Source organism: Vigna radiata, chromosome 9 (genome assembly GCF_000741045.1).
Source record: "Vigna radiata var. radiata cultivar VC1973A chromosome 9, Vradiata_ver6, whole genome shotgun sequence".
Lineage (NCBI taxonomy): Eukaryota > Viridiplantae > Streptophyta > Magnoliopsida > Fabales > Fabaceae > Vigna > Vigna radiata.
Window position 1 is genome coordinate 9,197,210 of NC_028359.1, and position 21,012 is coordinate 9,218,221.

The 21,012-nt window shown below is 29.9% G+C and overlaps 1 protein-coding gene across 1 annotated transcript; it reads right to left on the minus strand.

Moving 5' to 3' along the window:
* Positions 1-1,619: 1,619 nt before the first annotated feature.
* LOC106773669 (protein ECERIFERUM 1-like) lies at positions 1,620-6,485 on the minus strand. Its single transcript, XM_014660401.2, has 9 exons — positions 6,366-6,485; positions 4,419-4,642; positions 4,044-4,276; positions 3,663-3,882; positions 3,204-3,579; positions 2,818-3,126; positions 2,606-2,710; positions 2,106-2,279; positions 1,620-2,001 (listed from the first exon to the last, which is right to left on the minus strand). Exons 1-9 carry the CDS (start codon positions 6,423-6,425, stop codon positions 1,795-1,797), a joined length of 1,908 nt encoding a protein of 635 aa, XP_014515887.1. The 5' UTR covers positions 6,426-6,485; the 3' UTR covers positions 1,620-1,794.
* Between the last annotated feature and the right edge of the window lie 14,527 nt (positions 6,486-21,012).

The following is a 21,012-nucleotide window of genomic DNA, read 5'->3' on the forward strand; positions in this document are numbered from 1 at the left end:
GCGTCAGTTAATAAAGTATGTTTTATGTTGAACGTTAATAGAAACTAAGCCAATTTTACTGGAATGTAAAAGGTTAAATTATAAAGAAGTTAAAGAAATATAAAATTATATTTCAATTTTTTAATAAATAATTATTTTAGTAACAGTGAAAGGTTAATATCTACTTAACATACGTTATTAAAATTAATAAGTTAGTTTTAACTTAATTGATATTAATTAAATAAATATTCAAATAAATAATTTAATGTTGATTTAGCATACATTAACTAAAAAGAGTTAAAAATAAATATCGTTAATCTTAACTTAGGAGACATTAATTTTATTTACGCTTAATATTATTATTGGTCCCTAATTTTATTAACTTTATTTTAGTCTTTTGGCTAACCACGTTTGAATTGTTAACGATTCAATGTTCAGATGAGCAATTAGTGAATAACATGCCACTTATTGGTTGACGTGGACACTTTAAGGCATAGTGAGGTGAATTTATGTTTTTTTGAAACTTATTTTCTGATATTTAATTCCTCCACTTAATATTAGGATTTTTATCAAATTGATGGCCACCGTGACATCCATACCCACCTCCATCTGCACTTCTCTTGCCATCACTCGTGCAATCAGAAAAAAAAAAACAATAATCAGATATAGAACATAACTCTCAGTCCCAGAGACAATCCCAAAATGTAGTTGTCACAACTGGAATCGCGACGGGACGACGATCCAAAAAAGAAAAAAACGGTTTTGGAAAAGAGATTTGGAGTCGTCACCTTAGTTTATTATGGAAAACTATGGAAAAACCATAAAATGACAAGGCATGGTCTGTGAAAACCAGATTTTAGGTTTGGGAGTCGGTTATGTGTAGGGAAGGTATTAGTACCCTACATCGTTTGCCCGAAGGCAATACCTTTAATTAAACACGCGAATGTGACATGGTTTTCAAAATGTTTAACTATCCTCAAAAAAGACATTATAAAGAAACAAAATATATTTTTTAGTTTTTTAGGAAATTGTTGAGAGAATTTGTTTAAAAAAGATTTGGATTTTTGGGAAGTGAGTCTGACAAGGACTAGTTTTGCTCCTACGTATCTCCACTTTGAATGGAGAATCAAGGATCACGTAGTTCTGGCTAAAAGATTGTTTGTTGTTTGAAAATATGGATGTTTTATATTTTTGGTATTTTTATGTAAGAAAGAGAAAAAAAATTTTAGCACAAGGACGATGCGAGCGACCACACATGTGCTTAACCTCAAACATTTTTTGATAGTTTTTATAAAAGAAAGGGAAAAGGTTTTTAGCACAACGACGATGCGAGCGATCACACATGTATTTATACGCTTTTGTCACTCTAACCTCTCTTTTGTCACACAAGCTAAGATAAGTACGGGCTTCTACGGTGAGGTTTGCATGCACTTATATATTATAAATTGGTTCTGATACCATATTATAAAACCGGCTTTTAAGGTAAGGTTTGCACCCACTTATATATTATAAATTAGCCTTATCTCTAGTCAATGTGAGACTTTCAACACACTCCCTTCATGTCGAGGTATAGACATCTCGAGCGTGAGATTAAAACTAATGGGTTGTCCAATAACGATCCAATAACGGATGAAACAGAATGACACATAGATCTCACTAGGATAGCCGTGATATTATAATCCACCAATACACTTTAATTATTTAATTCACTACATTTTTACATTGAAAAAATAACATTGGTGGAATTCAGTGAAAGTAACATTGAAAAAACCTTTAGAAAGAGATACAACAGGAGTTTCTAGGAGATCGTTCATCCTACACTTTGATAGAATCCAATGCATTACTAATGGTATGATCACACTTGGATACAACAAGAGATTGAAATCCATGTTGAAGTGTTGAATGCCAAACTTTATCAATGTCATTCATTGTGTAGTTGCACTCATGTTCACTCCATCCTTCTAAATAATGTACTATTCCTGCTATGCGCCATGCGCTCATTACCCTTCTTGGTAACCAATCCTGCAATATATGTAAGATGTTTGAAATTTTATCATTTGAGATTCTAACCAAAACATTCAGCCCCCATGTACAACTTGAAGAATGAAAATGTTATGTGAACAAACCTCACAAGAATGGACATTTTCAAGGGAACTAGGAATTAGCATTGCTGGGGTGAAATGGTAGGAGCAATCCTTGCGATATCTCTTTGGTGGGAATTGTGAGTATGGAATAAACAATGTTCCTTTGGGTGCATGCAATTGTTCCTTTTCACTCAATTCATCTCCAACTAACCATATCTATATAAATAAAACAAATATCAGAGACTAAACAAAATTTTGTTTATCACAGTTCAATCATCATCTTTACACCTTATTCATTTTCACTCATTTTATTACTTTCTTTGTTGTTAGGCTATTAAGTTTATTTATCATTACTCATATGATTGATATTGTTAAACTTATTCTATTATGTGCGAGACTTTATAGAATGCACTCCAACAATAACAAATGAAGAATGAGTAGAATTGATTTCATTCCTAGCTAATGCCTCAACCTTATAAAATCGTTTTTAGTAAAATATATTATGACAATGAAAATTGGAAAAATTTATAACACATTAATACCTTTTGGGTGCAGCTTTGCTCAANGATCAAATTAGTCAAATTAGTTTCAGACCTATTGAACAAATTCTTTAGCCTCACATAGTCATCCTTATGCATTGTAGCAACCTGAAATATAGTAATCATGCANGTGAGATCAAAATTAAGAGAGTTTAAAGTTAAATAAATTAACATATATATAAATTAAATCTANACAATTAATTACAAATGTGAACCTTGATTCCTTGNTGACACAATTTGANAGCAAGAGTACAAGCAACCTTGGTGAGTTTACCCCTAAGCAATACTTGTGTTGTTCCTTTAGGAATACTGTTAAGAACAACAGCAACTGCAAGACTGCTTCCATCAACAACCTTAACTTTTAGCTTAGGATGTTTGCTAACATATAACCCTCCATAGATGTTAAGGTCCTCTCCTTGATTCATCAGACCTAGGCTCAACACTTTCACACCCTTTTTGTCTGCATCTAATATTGCTTTCTCTATCATTCTGTTGATACTCAACTTTTGCGATTGTAAAGAGTACTACAAAGAAATAACAGTCATATAATGTTATTTTACACATTACTATATAACTATCTTAAATATTCTGACATATTTACCTGAAAATTGTACTTGGGTATAGCCCAAGTTTGCAACTTGAGTTTGTCCAAACGATTTTCCTCGAGAATGAATGTTCGAGCACATATCCATGTTAGGATCATGGAGAAAGCTGTGAGAGGCCAGATGAAGAAAAGGTACCATTTGGGTTGGTAGGGTTTGGAGGCTAAGGAAGAAAATCCAAGTCTTAGATGATAGATCGATTTAGGTGTTGTGAGGTGTGTTAAGTGCACAACATCTGGGGTTTCTTCTTCTCTTTTCAATGCTGAATCATGTAATTCATCAGAATTTTTGTCTATGGTGCCATAGATGTAGTCATAAAATGGCATAAAAAGAGAGTAATTTGTCCTAAATTGAGTATGGTGCAAGGAGTGAAACCTGTCAGATATATACAATATAAAGTAAATTCAGTTACTTAGAAAATTTATGTATAGTTTTGATTAAAAGTAATAAATACTTACGATGGGGTGTAGATGAAGTACTTGAGAGGAGGGAAGATACTAAAGAGCCACTTTGGAACAATCTCAAAGTTGCAGTGACCCATATTATTCATAAAATCAATGTAAGTCACGTATCCAAATAAGGTGATCATAGACAGTGTGTTAGTGAAGACTGAGGTTAACATTGGAATTGCAAAGAGAACGAAATATGATACGTGTTCAGCAAATGGATGANTCACAGCTGCACCAAGACAACACAAAGATTAGATATCAAGAAAATAAAATATATAAAGAGGAATACGTAATGTAAATTATTTAATTTCTATGGAATAAAAGTTATATACCAATAATGTTTAATTTCTATGGAATAAAATTACTAAAAGAAGAAAATGGAAAACGTACAAGTAATAGGTTCTGTGACAATGGAAGAATGGTGATGAGAATGGTATCTAGAATACAGAAAATGGTGATGAAGTGCTCTGTGCAACCAATAATAAAGAAACTCGACTGGTCCTGCATGAAGCAGCATTGCCATAATCACTCCATCTGTTCTCCATAATGGAAGACGTGATGCACCAGAGAACATACAGTTTGCCAAGTAGTAAAGTAGCCCATTGAACAGAATTTGGTCATCCCTACAACATGAAAATAAAGGTGGGATGTGTGAGGTTGTTTTCATTTAACATAAACTTTTTCTACTATTGTGTGATGATGTAAATGAGGTGAAGGACAAAAAAAACTTATAATATAATATTGTATTAGATGGAAGAAACTAACCAATTGGCCTCTCTGTCAACTTGATCAAATTCAATTCCTTTATGAACAATTCTTGAATTGCCTTTGGCAGTTCGATGTCGAGAGAGAGTAATCCAAATTTGATTATGAAGCATACGCCATAACAAAAATGGTAGTATGAGAAAGGCTGTTAAGTCCCTTTCACTTTCATCCTTCACCAACATACCATACCAACTTCTGATCACAAAAGGAGCCAATACCAGGTACTGCAAAATCATACACATCATGTAATTATGGTAGACAAAGCAAATATATAGTAAAGATAAGAATACCTTAATGTTAAATTATGTCAACATTAAAAAATAAATTAATTATATTTAAATTTTCTAAAGATGGTATGCATTTTTTGACTTAATTATAATTTTAAAAGTGGCACGAGATATACTTTAGATAAATATGATTAGAAAAATAACTTAAAACCCTATACAAAGAATATTATTTTGAAAGAAAAAAGAAAAACAAAAATGACGATTGTTTTGGAGTGGAGGTAATATTGATAATAAAGAAATTCATTGAAATCTACAAATCCATGAAAAAGAGTGTAAGAGAAATTATAGCTATAGTATCATAAATAGTTTTGTTGTCATTTCTCTCCCATATTTAAATCTAGATGTTGACTTGACATCCACACACTTTCCTTTATGGCAAATTGTCAAATAAAATAGATCATTAGAAACACCTACTAAATGAAGGATAATTCCAATAAACCCTTTGAAGAAGCGAAAAGTTGTTTTAAGAACTTCTTTTTATAAGGTATATTAAATACTTTTAAATATAAATTTAAATAGATTAATAAAATTATGATATATTTTCTTTTATAAAAAAATTATTAAAAATAATTGTTAAAATATTAATATTATTGAAAAAGCTAAGTTGAAAAAAAAAATAATAATAAAGATGATTGTTATTAATGGATTGCTATATATCGTGTGTGGCATACAAAATATAAAAAATAATTCTATTAGTTTTAGAAATACAAAGACTGATAGGAAACAAACTTTTTGGATTAAAATAAATAAAGGGTGATTCGCAACAATGTAAAATCTTTAGTCTAGAATATGTATATTAATATTTTCTTTTTACTACATATCAGTTGATAATTATTTTGTTGAAAACGTAAAAATAATATTAATTCTGAAATAAAAAGTGTGATATATATATATATATATATATATATATATATATATATATATATATATATATATAAACACATATCACGTTCTTTTTTATTATAGATAGTTTTTATTTATTTTATAGATTTTCTTTACTTATTTAATTTAAATTTTTAAATTTAAAAGGAAAACTATTAAATAAAAAATGATTTAAATTTAAAAATATATTACTTGAACTGTAAAATTAGTGAAAAGTTGAACACAAAAAAAAAATTCTCGTTATATAATAGTATATATATATATATATAATATTAATGTAAAATGATTGAAGTAATCTAAGTGAGTATTTATTTATTTAATTTTTATTGTCGATAAAAAGCTAAGTTTAATAGTTTTTTATGTTTCAAATTTTGTCAAATAGTATTTAATATATTCTCTCAATTGCTTTTCGTAGTTTTTATTTAATTTAAAAGAGTTAATGAGACTCTTTCGGTTAAATATAAACCAGTACTATATTGTTTATCGTAATTCTTATTTACATGGTCATTTATATTATCAAGTTATTATATTTTAAATAGTATCAACATCAATTTAATATAAAATATTATATACGATAATTAAGAAACCTAAAATTAGGATTATTAAATGAAAAAATGATATATGAATACTTACCTTGTAATTATTATCAGTTCAAAATTTTATCTTATTTTCTGAGGATTGGAGCATCCTATTGTTCTATGTATATTACTATTTTATGGTGATAAAAAAACAGTATATATTAAGTTTGCTGAAAATAAGGGAAAGACAGAGAATTAACCTTGAAATTTCCGAGAGGTTTCCATGGCCACTCTGAGAGGATTCCAGGTGTTGAAGCCATAGTTGTTGGAAACAGAAACTATGATGTTTGAGAAGAAGAAGAATGTTTTGTTGACACCAAACGGTGGATTGAAGAATGGTGGATGGGTTGCTATTTATTGGCATCACTTAGACAAAGCATCAGGTTTTGCATTTAACACCTGACAGTGTGTACTCGCATCACATGGGCAACTGCAAACTCACTGTTTAAATTCTTAATATATAAAAATAAATAAATAAATTTATTGTTCATGTTAGATTTTAGGAGTACGTATATAAAGATTGATTTTATATGGGTTAAATATGTTTTTAGTTCCTATATTTGGATGGTTTTAGTTCATTTTTAAATTATGGTATAATTTAGTTTTTTAACTTTAGAAAATTCTGGTTTTAATTTTTTTTTACCAAATTTTTTTAATTTTATTTGTTGTTTCAAACACGTTTTATTATAGCATTTGGATTGTTTACATTGTTTGACACATTTTTACTTCAATGTTAACTGAGAAATGTGCTTGAAACAACAAATAAAGTTAAAAAATTTGATAAAAATGATTAAAACCAGAGTTTTCTAAAATTGAAGGACTAAATTATACCATAATTTGAAAATGGACTAAAACCAAAAGTCTTATGTTTAAATAATTGTAATGAAACTTTATGTTTTCCACTTGTTCACTGTTTACCTTATTGGAAATGTGATATTTCTTAAGTAGTATTTTAAATTATTTAATTCACATGTTATAAATATTATCCAAAATTTGATAGATGACAAATCTTTAAAAATATTAACGTTAATTTAATGAAAATAACCACATTAATTATTTTTAAATCCTTTTAAAAAGTAAAAACTCAATTAGTAAAAAAGTATATAAAAACTACAACAAATCAAAGATTTAAATATTAAAATTAAATAACTGACTAAGTAGTCTAATTAATAAAGTTTTTTTTATACTTAAATTTTGTTCACAATTTCTAACTTGAGTATATATAATATGATATAATATATTCTCTAATGTCAATATACTTTCAATTATTTTCTATTATTGAACCAAATTTGACTACTTATTTGATAGAATTTTTTCTTGATTTTATAGTTTTTTTTTTTTATAAATATTCATGCTACTACTCGCCTTGGATATATTTATTAAGAAATATTGAAAAGATAATAAAAATTAGATATAAAAATACAGTAAATTATACAAGGGCATTTTTAATTAGAATTAATGATTCCTTTAATTCTTTAATCAATATCATGTTAAAAGTATGTATTAAAACAGTATATTAAAAAGTCGTTTGTTACCACTATTCAAATTTTGTAAATCTTTTAAGAGAACTTAATTTTTATACGTAACCAAATGTGATGGTTAGTTGAATTCAGTCAATGCATAAATAAGTTTGCAGTTTTCATTTATTGGCCTCACCAAACTTTGGTATGGATGGAAAAGAGATGAATACAGTAATTTAATTAGAGGTATTTTTGTATGTTATTTTTTTTATATAATATTTTAAGTATGGGGAGGTTGGTTAATGGAATTAAAGTAGATCACTTTTTGTTCTTTAAATAATTTAATGATTCTGACGTTTCTGATTTACAATTTAATTCCATTTCTCTCTAAATTTCAAATTGTATATAGTTCATTTCAATATAAAATATAGTTTGAATTAGATTCAGTTGGTACTGCGTTAAGATATAAAACAATCAGAACTGAAAAAATATTAAGTATCTTATATAAGTTATTACATAATTAACTGTAATAAAATTCTTTAAATATAAATTATAAACAATAAACACAATGGACTTGATAAATATATTTATTTTCGCTTAATACATATTTGAGTTTTTATATTTCTTACTTTAAATAAAGTTTTTTTCGGTGTTTAAAGTGGTCTTTTAATTTGTAAAATGTTTATTTTAGTTTTTTTCCTGCGTTTAAATCATCAAGGATGTAATGTTCATCTCAGTCAATATTGAATGAGAAGACAATTTTAAATATAGATGGTAAGTTAAGGACAACTAACATAACAATAATAAGTTAAAAATTACAATTAGGGTTCGAAAGGGTTTTGCAATTACGATTCAATTTAGGTTGAAGAATCTAACGATTTGGGGGTTTTTCGGGTTTTCGTCTTCCCCTTGATTCGACTTTGCAAAGGATCATTCTTCTTCTCCTTTGCTTTGGTCCTAGTTTGGGTTTTACATAGAGAAGGAGAGACGTGTTCTGAAAGTATAAGGCGACCTTCTTCTTTGCGATGGCGGGGCTTGTGGTGGTGTGTCGTGACTTGGGGAAGAGTTTTCTGATTCTTCTCTATAGGTTGATGGCGTGAAGCTTGGAGTTTTTGTTTCTTGCATTTTTGTCTTGCGACATTGGGGTTTTTCGTTTGCGAATTGAGTTCTTGTTTGTTCTCTGTAGCATCTTGGGATTTTTCTACTTTTCCTTATGGCTCGCGATTTGGGAATTACAGTCCTGATTTGTAATTTTTTTGGGATTTATATTCTTCGCGTTTCTAGACTCTTGTTGGTTGTTGGTGATGGTTGTGAGAATCAGGGCTATGAAGGTGTTGATGCGTTGCAGCCAGGGGAGGCTCGCGATGACCATCGACGACATTGGACTTTAGTAGGTTTGGACTGTGCTAATTAGGCCTACAAGGTTAAATTGTTGTTAAATTGCAATTAGGGTTCAAAGGGGATTTGCAATTAGGTTTCAATTTACCATTGTCATGTTAGTGATCCTTAACATACTAGTTATACCCAAAACTGACAACTCATTCAATATTGGCTGAGAGAGGCATTATGTCGTTAGCGATTTAAATGTCGTGAGGGAAAATTATCAAAATGAACAAATTTTATGAGTTAGAAGACCACTTTGAATACCGACAAAACTTGAAGACCTCTTTGAACAAAAGTAACAAACATATGAACCAAAATAGGTACTGAACTATTATATTTTTAAGTAATATTTTTAGTTTAGAAAATAATAAAAGTTTTAAAAATAGATAAATTAAAAAATCGTTAAATTTAAAAAGATATGGATAAAAAAATATTTTAACTTAAAAATACAATTACTTTAAAAAAATAAAATTAAGAAATGAATGTTTAGATAAAAAAATGGCTACATATAATAATATAGAATATTATAATAATACTAATACTAATAATAATAATAATAATATTATTATTATTATTATTATTAATTATTATTATTATTATTATTATTATTATTATTATTATTATTATTATTATTGTTGTTGTTGTTGGTTAATAAAAGAACATCATTTATTGCTTTTTCATATTTTTCTCTCAATTGCATATAAAGTTTGTCATACGATTTTTTCTCGGGTGCATGTAGCACAAACCCAAATATAATCTTTTACAAAATATGTATAAGTGAGAAAAGAGATCAAGATTATTTTTGTGAAAATAATTCCGCCACACTCACTCATATTTTGCCTATCTGGATGTGATAATAAATTAATTGGAGTGTAATGAAAATAAAAAATAGTAAACAGTGAAGTTGATGGAATTGAAAAACAAGTATATTTAAGTAAAAAGTTCAGTGTTATTTATAATTTGATTTAATCAAATTGAAAGATTAATTTTGTAACATCCAATCTTATTTTATTTTTATAATATTTATATGCCTCGGTTTTATTGAAACCGAAGCATATAAAAGTGCAGTGGCATTTTCGTAGTTTTAAAGCACCCGAAGTGGAATACGTCTACCACCTCAGTTCGCTCAGAAGCCGAAGCATATAGTATGCCACGTATCCTCCTGCTATCCTACAAACAAGCTCAAATTCAGATTGACAGAGATACTACCTCGGGTATCTGCAGAACCGAGGCAGAAAGATCAGGCTATCGCCTCGGGCTGGCGCCAACCGAGTCCAATAGATTCAAAATTGCCTCTGTATTTTTAATTTTTTACTTTTTTAATAGTATAGGCATCGGTCATTCTTTGAACCGAGGCAGCATAGCCTCATATCAGCACTAACCCTTCCAAAGCTTTCCATTTCTCTTCTCGCAAACTCTCGTCTCTCACTATGTTCTCCAACCCTTTCGAAACAGGGCCGTCACCATCACCACTACTCTGTCGTTCAGTCGCCACCACGCCTCTGGTGTTCTCGCGCAAGAAGAAACCTCCCATTCCCGCAACAGCGTCGCTGCCTCCCGCAACAGTATCATTGCCTCGTCGCCAAGCCTCGCCTTTTTTCACTTTTTTCACTTCAAGATTCAGACGCGCTTTCGTTACGTCACTCTCTCTTTTCCTCCTCGTGGGTTCATCTCTCTATGCTCAAATGGTAACCCTAGGGTTCTTCCAATCTTTGGTGGGTTTTGCACAAAATTCGATTTTTTTTATTCTCTACCAAGTGGGCATGATGGGGAACAACGACGCAGTTCACCTCTTCGCCTCCCGGAAAATGTTCTGGCGGTCGACGTCGTGGTCATCTTCCCGGACTGTCGAAGGTCCTCACAGAGAGAATCGGTTAAGGGTTTAGCAGATTTGGGCAGCGCAGAAGGTCCTCACAAAGAGAACCGGCGATTCCCTTCGCCACCACTTACGCCTCGGTCGCAGCAGAATTGTAAGGCGCGGTCTTGCTTGCCACCGCTGCAGCCACTGTCTATCGCTCGGCGGAGTCTTGATGAGTGGTCGAAGGCGGGCTCCGACGACATCGGCGAGTGGCCGCAACCGCCCACCATCTTGGGAGGGAGAGGTAATGGTAGCAATGGTGAAAGGTTGAAACTTGATTTGTCTTCCATAATTGTTTCACTGTGTTGAATCGTGTGAGGTTTGTGTGTCCTGTATAATTTATGGTTTATTTTGTGTACAGGACTTTGTGGTTGCAGGATAGTCCCTCCGAGGACATTACTAGTATCTTGTATGATGTGATTGACTACTTTGAGGATGTTTAGGAAAAAGGTGGGAGGGTGTTTGTGCACTGTTGTCAAGGGGTGTCTGGGTCTACATCTCTGGTGATTGCTTACCTTATGTGGAGGGAGGGACAAAGTTTTGATGATGAAGGTTGCAAGAGGGATTGGTGATCCGAATATGGGGTTCACTTGCTTGTTGATGATGCATTTCAGTTTATTGTACACATTCCTTTGGCAATATATGTTTGGATTGGTAAGACCTGTGAGGCCATCATGGAGAGGGACGCCAGAGGGCGGTTGGCCAGATTGAAAAAATTTTTTAAAAAAAGAAGTTACTGCCTCGGTTACCTAAAAACCGAGGCATAATCGTCTCCTTTTTGACTTGGTTCGTAACCAAGGCATAAAACCTACCTCTTTTACCTCGTCTATATATGCCTCGGTTGTAGAACCAGTGCTTATAAGCCAAAGCAACTGGTGTCATTTCCTCTTTCTGCACTAGTGGTTGTAAGTCATTTATAATTCTAATTCATTTTCTATGTTATTGAATGATCTAAATGTTTAACTATTTAGTTTGTCATTTTAGTGTAATAAGCAGCTAGATTCATAGGAATGTGACTACTATGTGATGTCTTGGATTAAGACCGTCATTTGAGTTGTCATTACAGATGACTGGATTGAGGAAATGATTCTTACCTCCAATACATTACAAATCAAATTCATCTTTGAACATATGCAAACATAATGAATCTTTCTTCATTTTGCAGAGCTTGGAGAATACATCTCCTATACCAGAGGATGTAATTAAGAAGATAAGACAAGAGTAGGTAGCTTATCTTCTCCAAAGATGGACCTAGGAAGATTTGCTATTGTTGTTGAACATTTACATTTAGTTTAACTTTAACTTTTGATAGTTTAGGTTTTTATTGTTTTCTAGTACTTTATTAAATTCAAACGCATAACATATATTATATTATGCTAGTCTTCGTTTTTAAAAATGTAAATCTTTGGTCCCTAAGTTATAAAAAATATATCAAATGAGTCATTTTTTGACTTAAAATATTGTTTTTGGTTGTTTCTTAACAACTGCTACGTCTTTAGATTGCTCTGATTTGTTTCTTAATAATAACAGCACTCTAGATTGCTCTTTGTACTTTGACCATGAACATCAAAAAATGACTCATTTGATACATTTTTTAAAACTTAGGAACCAAAGGTTTACATTTTTAAAAGCGGGGACTAAACTGAACATCCGCTCATAACTTAGGGCCAAAAAGAGGTTTAAACCTAAATTAATTTTAAAAAAATATCCAGTAAACGTCTGTTATGGTACTGTCTGATTTTTATTGACGTCTGTCAGTACACAAACAGACGTCTAATTGATTATAGTGGTTAAATTCATTCCAGGGACTTAGACGTCGGTTGTCTCACAGTCATACATTTATATAAACGTCTCACCTATACTGCTTGACATCTATATAAACGTTAGTCTGACATCTGACTCTGATACCCGATATTTCATTGATTTCATCCAATAAGACGTTAATGAGTGGTCAGACATTAAAAACCCTTAATAACATACTTTAAAAATATTTTCTACACTAATAAATCTTAAAAATCAATTCATCAATCTTTCTAAATGATAAAATTACCCTACCCAAGTGCATTAATAATCTAATCAAGCATTAATATATCACTTTAGTATCACAGTCAATATTTATAAGATATGTATGGTTCTTTAGCTGCACATTTTACAAAAAGCACATCTTTGTCAAAAAAGATATAAAATAAAACACAAAATATCTTTGTCTTATTGAAGTGATGTCAAACTTTAGAAGATTGTGGGATCAATTGAGTGGTTGATTGATGGGGGGCATTAAATTTTCCATTGTGAAAAACAGATGGAGTGATTATGACGAGTGCTTTTCATCATCATTTTCTATGCACTGTGCTACTTCTCTTCTGACTCGTGTTAATTTCACTTCAAGTATTTTTATTATTCACCTCTCACTTCTCATTACTATATTTACTCTTTTTGATCTCTAATTCAATTCAAACTAGTTAATTTGGATCCTAGCAGTCACATTATAGAATTAATAAGTTAAAAAAATCTATAAATATCTTCGTTTAGTGACTAATTTTAGGAGAGAGAGCTTTCACCTTCAAACTTTGTAGTCATGCAAAGTTTTCAATGCTTTTTAGTATTAATAATGACTAAGAAAGACGTAATTGTTGTCTAACATCTATTCACACATAGTGAAGGTGATATATTATGACTCAGAAAAAAAAACTCGTTCACGAATTCTGATCTTTGAAAGTGTTAAAATAATAAACATAAAATTTATATATTTTATCAAAAAGTCTAACAACAATAAGAATATTTAATATAATTATAATTATAAAAGAAATTGTATATATTTAATAAATTATTCTTTATTATTTCGAATTCTTGAACTCGTTAAGAAGGGAGTCAAAGTTAAAATTTTTAGCTATTTATTTTTTAATGAAATAATTATATTTTCTATAAGAAACTTATCTTGTATTTTTTTTAATGTTGTTTTGGTAATCATTAGTAAAAAAGAAATCTTTCTATTCAAGTAAAATGAATTTCTTACTCTTTTACAAAATATTGACATAATTTAAAGATGGTTGATAAATTCTTCAAAGATGATTAAGAGCATCAACAAACAAAAATTTTAAACTAATTTTCTCTTGGATATATGATATTTGCAACTTAGTAACAAAATTTTCTCTTTTGCTCAATTATATTTTGAATACGCAATAGAGAAGTAACTTCATCGATGATATTATTTATTTTGAAGCATGTAACATTTTAAATAAGTACTTTAAAATACTATTTAGGAATTATCATAAGTCCAATAAGATAGAAAAGTTAACCAAACAGAAAACATAAAGTATTATTAAGATATTTAAACATAACTATAAAAATTCAATTTTATATACAAAAAATCTTAATCTAAAATTATATACAAAATATCTTCTAATACGACCAAAATAAAAACATATATGGATTATAATATTTATACATCAACGTCATTTTCACCTAAGATTTGCTTCACAAACACATCATCTTCCTTCACTCACACCCATTAGATGATCATCGCACAAGAACAACCAAACTAAGAACACACAAATATGGTAAGCTAGTGATAAAAGAATCAATCATAGTATATTAACATCTCATGCATACATCATAATTCACACAAAGTAATTCAAACATTTTAATTATGCTAAAGAACTAGATTGAACTATCCGGATATAGTATGAATGTCGAGCTATGGTCGGTTATGCACTTGCGGTGGTCTCTACTGCTCTGTGGAGTCCTTGCCTATGGATTTCACCCTATCACATACACAAGGTTAGTTTGTATTGCATCTTAGGCCATATTGGAAACACTTAAACTAAGACCTCCTGCTACTCTCACTCTCACCACATGTATCACTCCTCCTAATTGAGAATGAATGATCATTAGAGTGTTATAAAAACTCCCAAGACTAAGCTCCCCACATTTATACTAATAACACTTGATACCGCACTTAGAATTTCTCCTTAGAAACTCTTAATCCGTCACAATTTGAAACATACATAAACCTTTTTCATACCACTGATAACATTCTATAAAACATACCCAAACATATCAAATATACACATCAATGCTCAGAAGAAACCACAAAAGCCAAAAGGATAGAAAACAAACTTGAAAGACCATGCAGATTGGCGTTAAGCGGTACATCCCTACTGTTGAGCACTGTTCTCTTCGTACTCTTGGTGCCTGAACGCCACCCCTTGCTACTGGGCGCCAAACCTCTCACATTTCTGGTGCCCAGGCCCTACTAAAAGCCATTGAGCATAATACTAAAACACTCTTTAACCCTATTTTCTGACCTTTAATGCTCTCCATACATATTCAAATAGTTTATATGATGTCCTAGACATGAGAACACTATAGGAACATGTTTCTAGCTTAACATGGATACCCTACCTTAAATTTAACTACTCTAACCCTCCCAAACTCACTTCTACCTATTCTCATGCAAATTTTAACACATTAAGGGTCCAAACAAGTCGGAAATGGTCTAACACCAGACCCCAAACTCTTTACTTCATCGTAGACCTATTGCAATAGAATTTCACTACCTATTCCAAGAACCACCCTATTGACTCATACCCTTTTCCATGATTTCATCTATTTCATATACTTCTTTTCCATTACTTTTGTGTTCACTCTCGTTCTTAATTGCATAATTATTGATTACTCATGTGATGATCTTTGATTATTGGGAAATAATTTATAACATTGATTATGATATAACAACTAATAGAATTTTGCATCTAGACATATAGTTTTATCAATTAGTCATTTAACACATTTGAGTTTAATGCGAATCTTTAGTAAAAATATCTAAGAGATTAGAGTTCTTATTGGTGAGGTTTAGACTTTTTTTCTAAGGAATTAGACATATATTCTTTGTTGTTTCCATATTGAATTGGGCCATGAAATCCAACCCCATTGAAGTCTCTACCGCATAATTAATTTCATATTTTTAATTGCTTTCAAGAATTTTAAATTTATCTTATTAAAATTAATCATTTTCATTATTTCAAAGTTCTTAACCTTAATAAGTAAATAATCATAATTTCACTAAACACATATAAGTCTCTTGGAAAAACGATATATTGATTTGTCACTTTATTACTTGTACGATTTGATACATTTGTCAATACCTTAATGATTCTTAACATAGTATTAAAGTTATAGGTTAAAGTCTACACTAACAGGATTTGTTGTTTGATGAGCTTATTATGCCACTAGCTATCGTGGGATTTGTTTTTTTTTTTTTTTGACAAAGGAGGTTGTTTGAGATCTCATATCAAGATACTATGTTAACGCAAACCTTAATATTATAATACAAACCTTAATGTAAATAGTAAAATTACTTTATGTTGTGTTTGGTTAAGGCAATTTAAGAGAGTAATTAATTTATTTGAAGAATTTTAATTTTTTTGTAGTAAAATGAAATGTTTTGAAATTGAGGAATTTTAAGAAGGCATTTCAAATATTTAAAATATTAGAATTTGAAATTCACTCAAAATCGAAGGTCGAGCTTAACCGGCTCGACCAAAAGTGTAGTCAAGTATATCCTGACTAGAGGTTGAGCATAATCGATCTGGACCGAATGTCAAATTAAATCGGTTTTGGATGAAGCTTAAACTGAGTCTGCCTATATTGAAATCATCCCGATTGAACTAAAAAATAATGTTGATTTTCACTTAAAAGAAAAATTAAATTGTTTTATCCAAACACATAAATTAAAATCTAAATTATTTTAATTACTTCTTCTAAATAAACTACTTCAGGAATAAAAATAAATAAAAAAAATTAATTGTATGTAATTCAATTATTATATAGTTTAATTTCTTAAAATGGTTGAATTATTATATAGTTGAATTTCTTATAAAACTATTGATAATGACTATCATATATGACAATGATCAGGATAATCATAATTTGATGGTGATGTTATGAAAATTTTACTAATAATAGTAATAATTATAATAACAAACAACAATTATTTATATTCAGAATAATGAATTTTAATTATTAAATAATGTTGTTTTAACGTATTACAAAGCGACCTACAATTCCACCTCTTTGTCATCATCTCTCACTCACATCACATAAATTTTTTGCATGCTAATACGTAGTACAAGGATCGGAATAAATTATTTCCTCTAATTTCAACCTAGGTAGCATTGATTTTTCATATGCTTAGTACAATGATTAGATGGCATATTTATGTTATTTTCTTTTATTGAGTTTTCACACCATTTAAACAAGTTCTATGTAACTCTAGGTTATATATATATATATATATATATATATATATATATATATATATATATATATATATATATATATATATAAAACACCTATTATAACTTAATTAAAAGCTATGTTTTTTTTAAGAACTTTTTTTTATAAAGAAGCTTTTGACCAATTTTTTTTCTTTAAAACAACTCATAATAATTGAACCAAAAATATCCTGAGTTGCATTGAAAGGGTACATGCTACTGTTTTTAGGAAAGGGTACAAATATGAGTAGTTGCTTGATGTGATGTTTTTCCCTTTCATTGAAAACATCATGTACTATTAACATATTTTGTTGCAACTTGAAAGCGAACAAGAATCTAACACCATTGCACTTTATGACCACACGTTATTATGTTCTACTGCATACTGCACAATAGTTAGTTGAGGTTGAGCTACCCTTAGCCAAAAATCATTATTGCATTATTAGTTAGAGTTATTGTGGGAAGACTTGACACGCAAACAAAATTGGAGAAGTACAATACTAACATGAGGCATTGAAAAAAGCACAATAAAAAATGTGACTGAGCAAAATTATTTATACATTTAGTGTATATCATCGGGCACTTTTAGCTCATGTTAGGACAGGACTCGTTTTTAGACCAGCATATGTAAGTAACATATTTTAAGCACTTGTTGTATAAGTTGTATGAACACTTTTTTTTTCTTATTAGTATAAAAATAACGTATAGCGTCACACGTTTATCTCTCAACTATTATTGAATAATTAAACATTAAAAATAATTGAGGACATTTTTATAATAAAATTCAATTAAAATATCATATTTAAACTTGTCGAATGTTAATTGATTACAAGACCTTAGATATGGAGAAATTCAATGTCTTATTAGGTAAATTTCGCAAAAATACTTGGTGCGAAAGAGAAAATGCACTTACATATGACTTCGAATGTCTTAGCATAAGACATTATATATTACTGAATTCAATAAAAAATTGGACAGGAAGTTGAAAATTCATTCACCTTATCTTAGCGCGAGACTCTCTTCTCTGCTGAGACTTTTCTCGAATGAAACTTGATAACCAACACATGTAATCTTTATTTCATTTTTATACAAATGCATGTTAATTAACTATTTTAGATATGATTTTTGCTTATTTTGACCGATTGTTTTGGTATTCTTCTTCATAGGCGCAATATGTTTTCTCTCTCACTGGCAAGAACACCTTAGTTTGATGAACCCACCTTCAAGAAGGTTAATTTTTGTTAAACTTGTTGAATTTGTTTGTTGTATATACCCTTTGCTTGTTGTTCATACACACTACAAGTTATATATCCAAACTTTAGGATAAAATTGAGAGTATATTCAAAAGAATTCCAAATAATTTGAAAATTTGTTCAAAGCACAAAAATATCATTAAAAACTTCTAAAATAAATTTAGATCAAACTTTAAATCTAGATATGTGAAATACTTTTACAAAGTTTAGAAAAAACAAAAAGAATTGATGAAAAATAGAAAACAACATATTTTTAAATGTTTGATACGAATATATATATATATATATATATATATATATATATATATATATATATATATATATATATATATATATATATATATATATTTGACATTAATCAGATAAGATGATCTATATTTCATATTAATTCTTAATAACTAATATTTAATACTCGTTAATATTATTTTTAATTCGTTATAAATCATTATTTCTTATATTTAATAACTAAAAGATTAAAATTAAAAAAAATATATATCAAAAGACTCATCAAAATCGTAATAAAACACCATGCCCTAGCCATTCTCGAGAAAATGTTGAAGCCAACATTGCGCATGCATGAGCCAAACTCTACGAGCAAGACACGCTAGCCCGAGGTGTCAGGCCTTATGCCAAACAGTTCTCTTGTTGCCCGAGGTGTCAGCCATACCATGGTCTTTTTTTTTTTAAAATATATTTTGACATCAATTTTTTGACACCATTTTGACACTGCACACGTGTCAAAATGTGGTTGGACGATTTCAAATTAAAAAAAAAAACTTTGGTTTTTTTTCTTCCAAATATGTCCTTGTTTCAGCTTTTTTAATTTGAAATCGTCCAATCATGTTTTGACACGTGTGCAGTGTCAAAATAATGTCAAAAATTGGTGTTAAAATATCATTTTCCTTTTTTTTTAACACTTATGGGGTTTTTTCCAACATTTCTAGCGGTTTTGATATATAGAAAATTCAATTCCTATGATTAAAAACTCGCTGGAAAAAGTACTGTCGCTAACTATTACTAGCGATTTTTTCCTTAACCGTGACTATTTCTGGGAGTTTTGGAAAACCGTTGATATTAGTAGATATTTTTACAAAACCGTTGGTATTAGTAGATATTTTTACAAAACCGTTGGTATTAGTAGATATTTTTTCCTTAACCGTATTACGAGGTTTTTATAAAACTGCCAGTATTTACAAAAGATTAGTAAAAATCACCAAAACGAACTAGGGTTTTGCAGAAATAGTTAAAACCTATAACGTTGATACTAATAGGACTTTAAAAAGCTGAGTATAATGTATCGATACGCATAATATGGAATCATCATATTGGTAAGAACAACACAGTTGAAAGAAAAGACCTTTATGCATCATGTAAATTCATGAAGTAAAGGAAAGTGGCAAGCAATCAAGTGGATGGTTGATAAGGATATGAAATTTTGAAACCATGTTTTGATAAACAAAGAAATCTAACATGACTGAATATACAAACCAACAATTATGCAAAACATGAAATTCAAGCCCTAAAACAGAAACTCGGATATTGGATTAGGCATTCCGAAAAAAAAAATATTTACTAGATTGAGGAATCTCTAATACACTTCTGGAATGGAAAATCTGAAATGTATTTTTGGATTTGAGAGATTATTCCGGATTAATCAATCTTGTAATTATTTGTATTTTTCAGAATGGATAATCTAAAATTCATTTATGGATAGATTATGGGTTGATAATTTTGGAAATCACACCTAACCACTCACTAATACATCCACCTAGTCGTACCAGAGAAGCAAAAACCCTACCTAAGAACTACAAAAATCATATTACAAAGTAATACCTCTTGAATTAAAGAAACTATGGGATCTGGGTTATTAGCTTCCTTCTCGACAAAAGAAAATAAAAAAGAAAAATAAAAAATAAAAAATCGAAGGAAGGAGAAGATGAAGTGAAGCGATGAGTTATAGTGGAGAAGGTCATGCGAGAAGGAAGGGGACGTACATTTTGTTTTTTAATTCTTCTTTTTTTTTTAATATTTGTTCATAAGAGTAAAGAGAATTTAAAAAATAAGGGGTGTATGAAGAAAATAAAGGATGCAAGAAAAAATGGTCCAAATTTTGTTAGTCTATAACCCATATGAAATAAAAATAGGGGCTTCTCCATACCTCCAAGCTTTCTGCTTACACCACCAAACTTTCTGAGTGCCTAAACTACCCTTTTGATAAGGGTATTTTTGTAACATAAAGATGAAACTTAAAAGTTTTGATGATTTCGCAAAGTTAAGTCTCAAGTGTTCAAGTTGCAAGAAGACTTTCATGAAGATTTCTTTTGTGTTAAAGCTTTTATAATTTGGTAGTTTTTGTCAGAAAATGACAAGCTTGCTACAACACAAGCTCGTCTAAAAAAAACCTCAATTTTAAAGTTTAACTAAATAAGATGAAATGAAGAAGTCTCTGTGTATGTAAAGTTATCTCTAGACAAATATAACACCTAACAAACCATTCAATTTAGAAACATTTAGGTCAAGGATAGAAAAAAACTTCACAAATCATTCAATTTAGAAAAACTTAGGTCAAGAAAAACACTTAGCAAACCAGCCAGTTCATAAACACTTAGGCCAAGGATAGA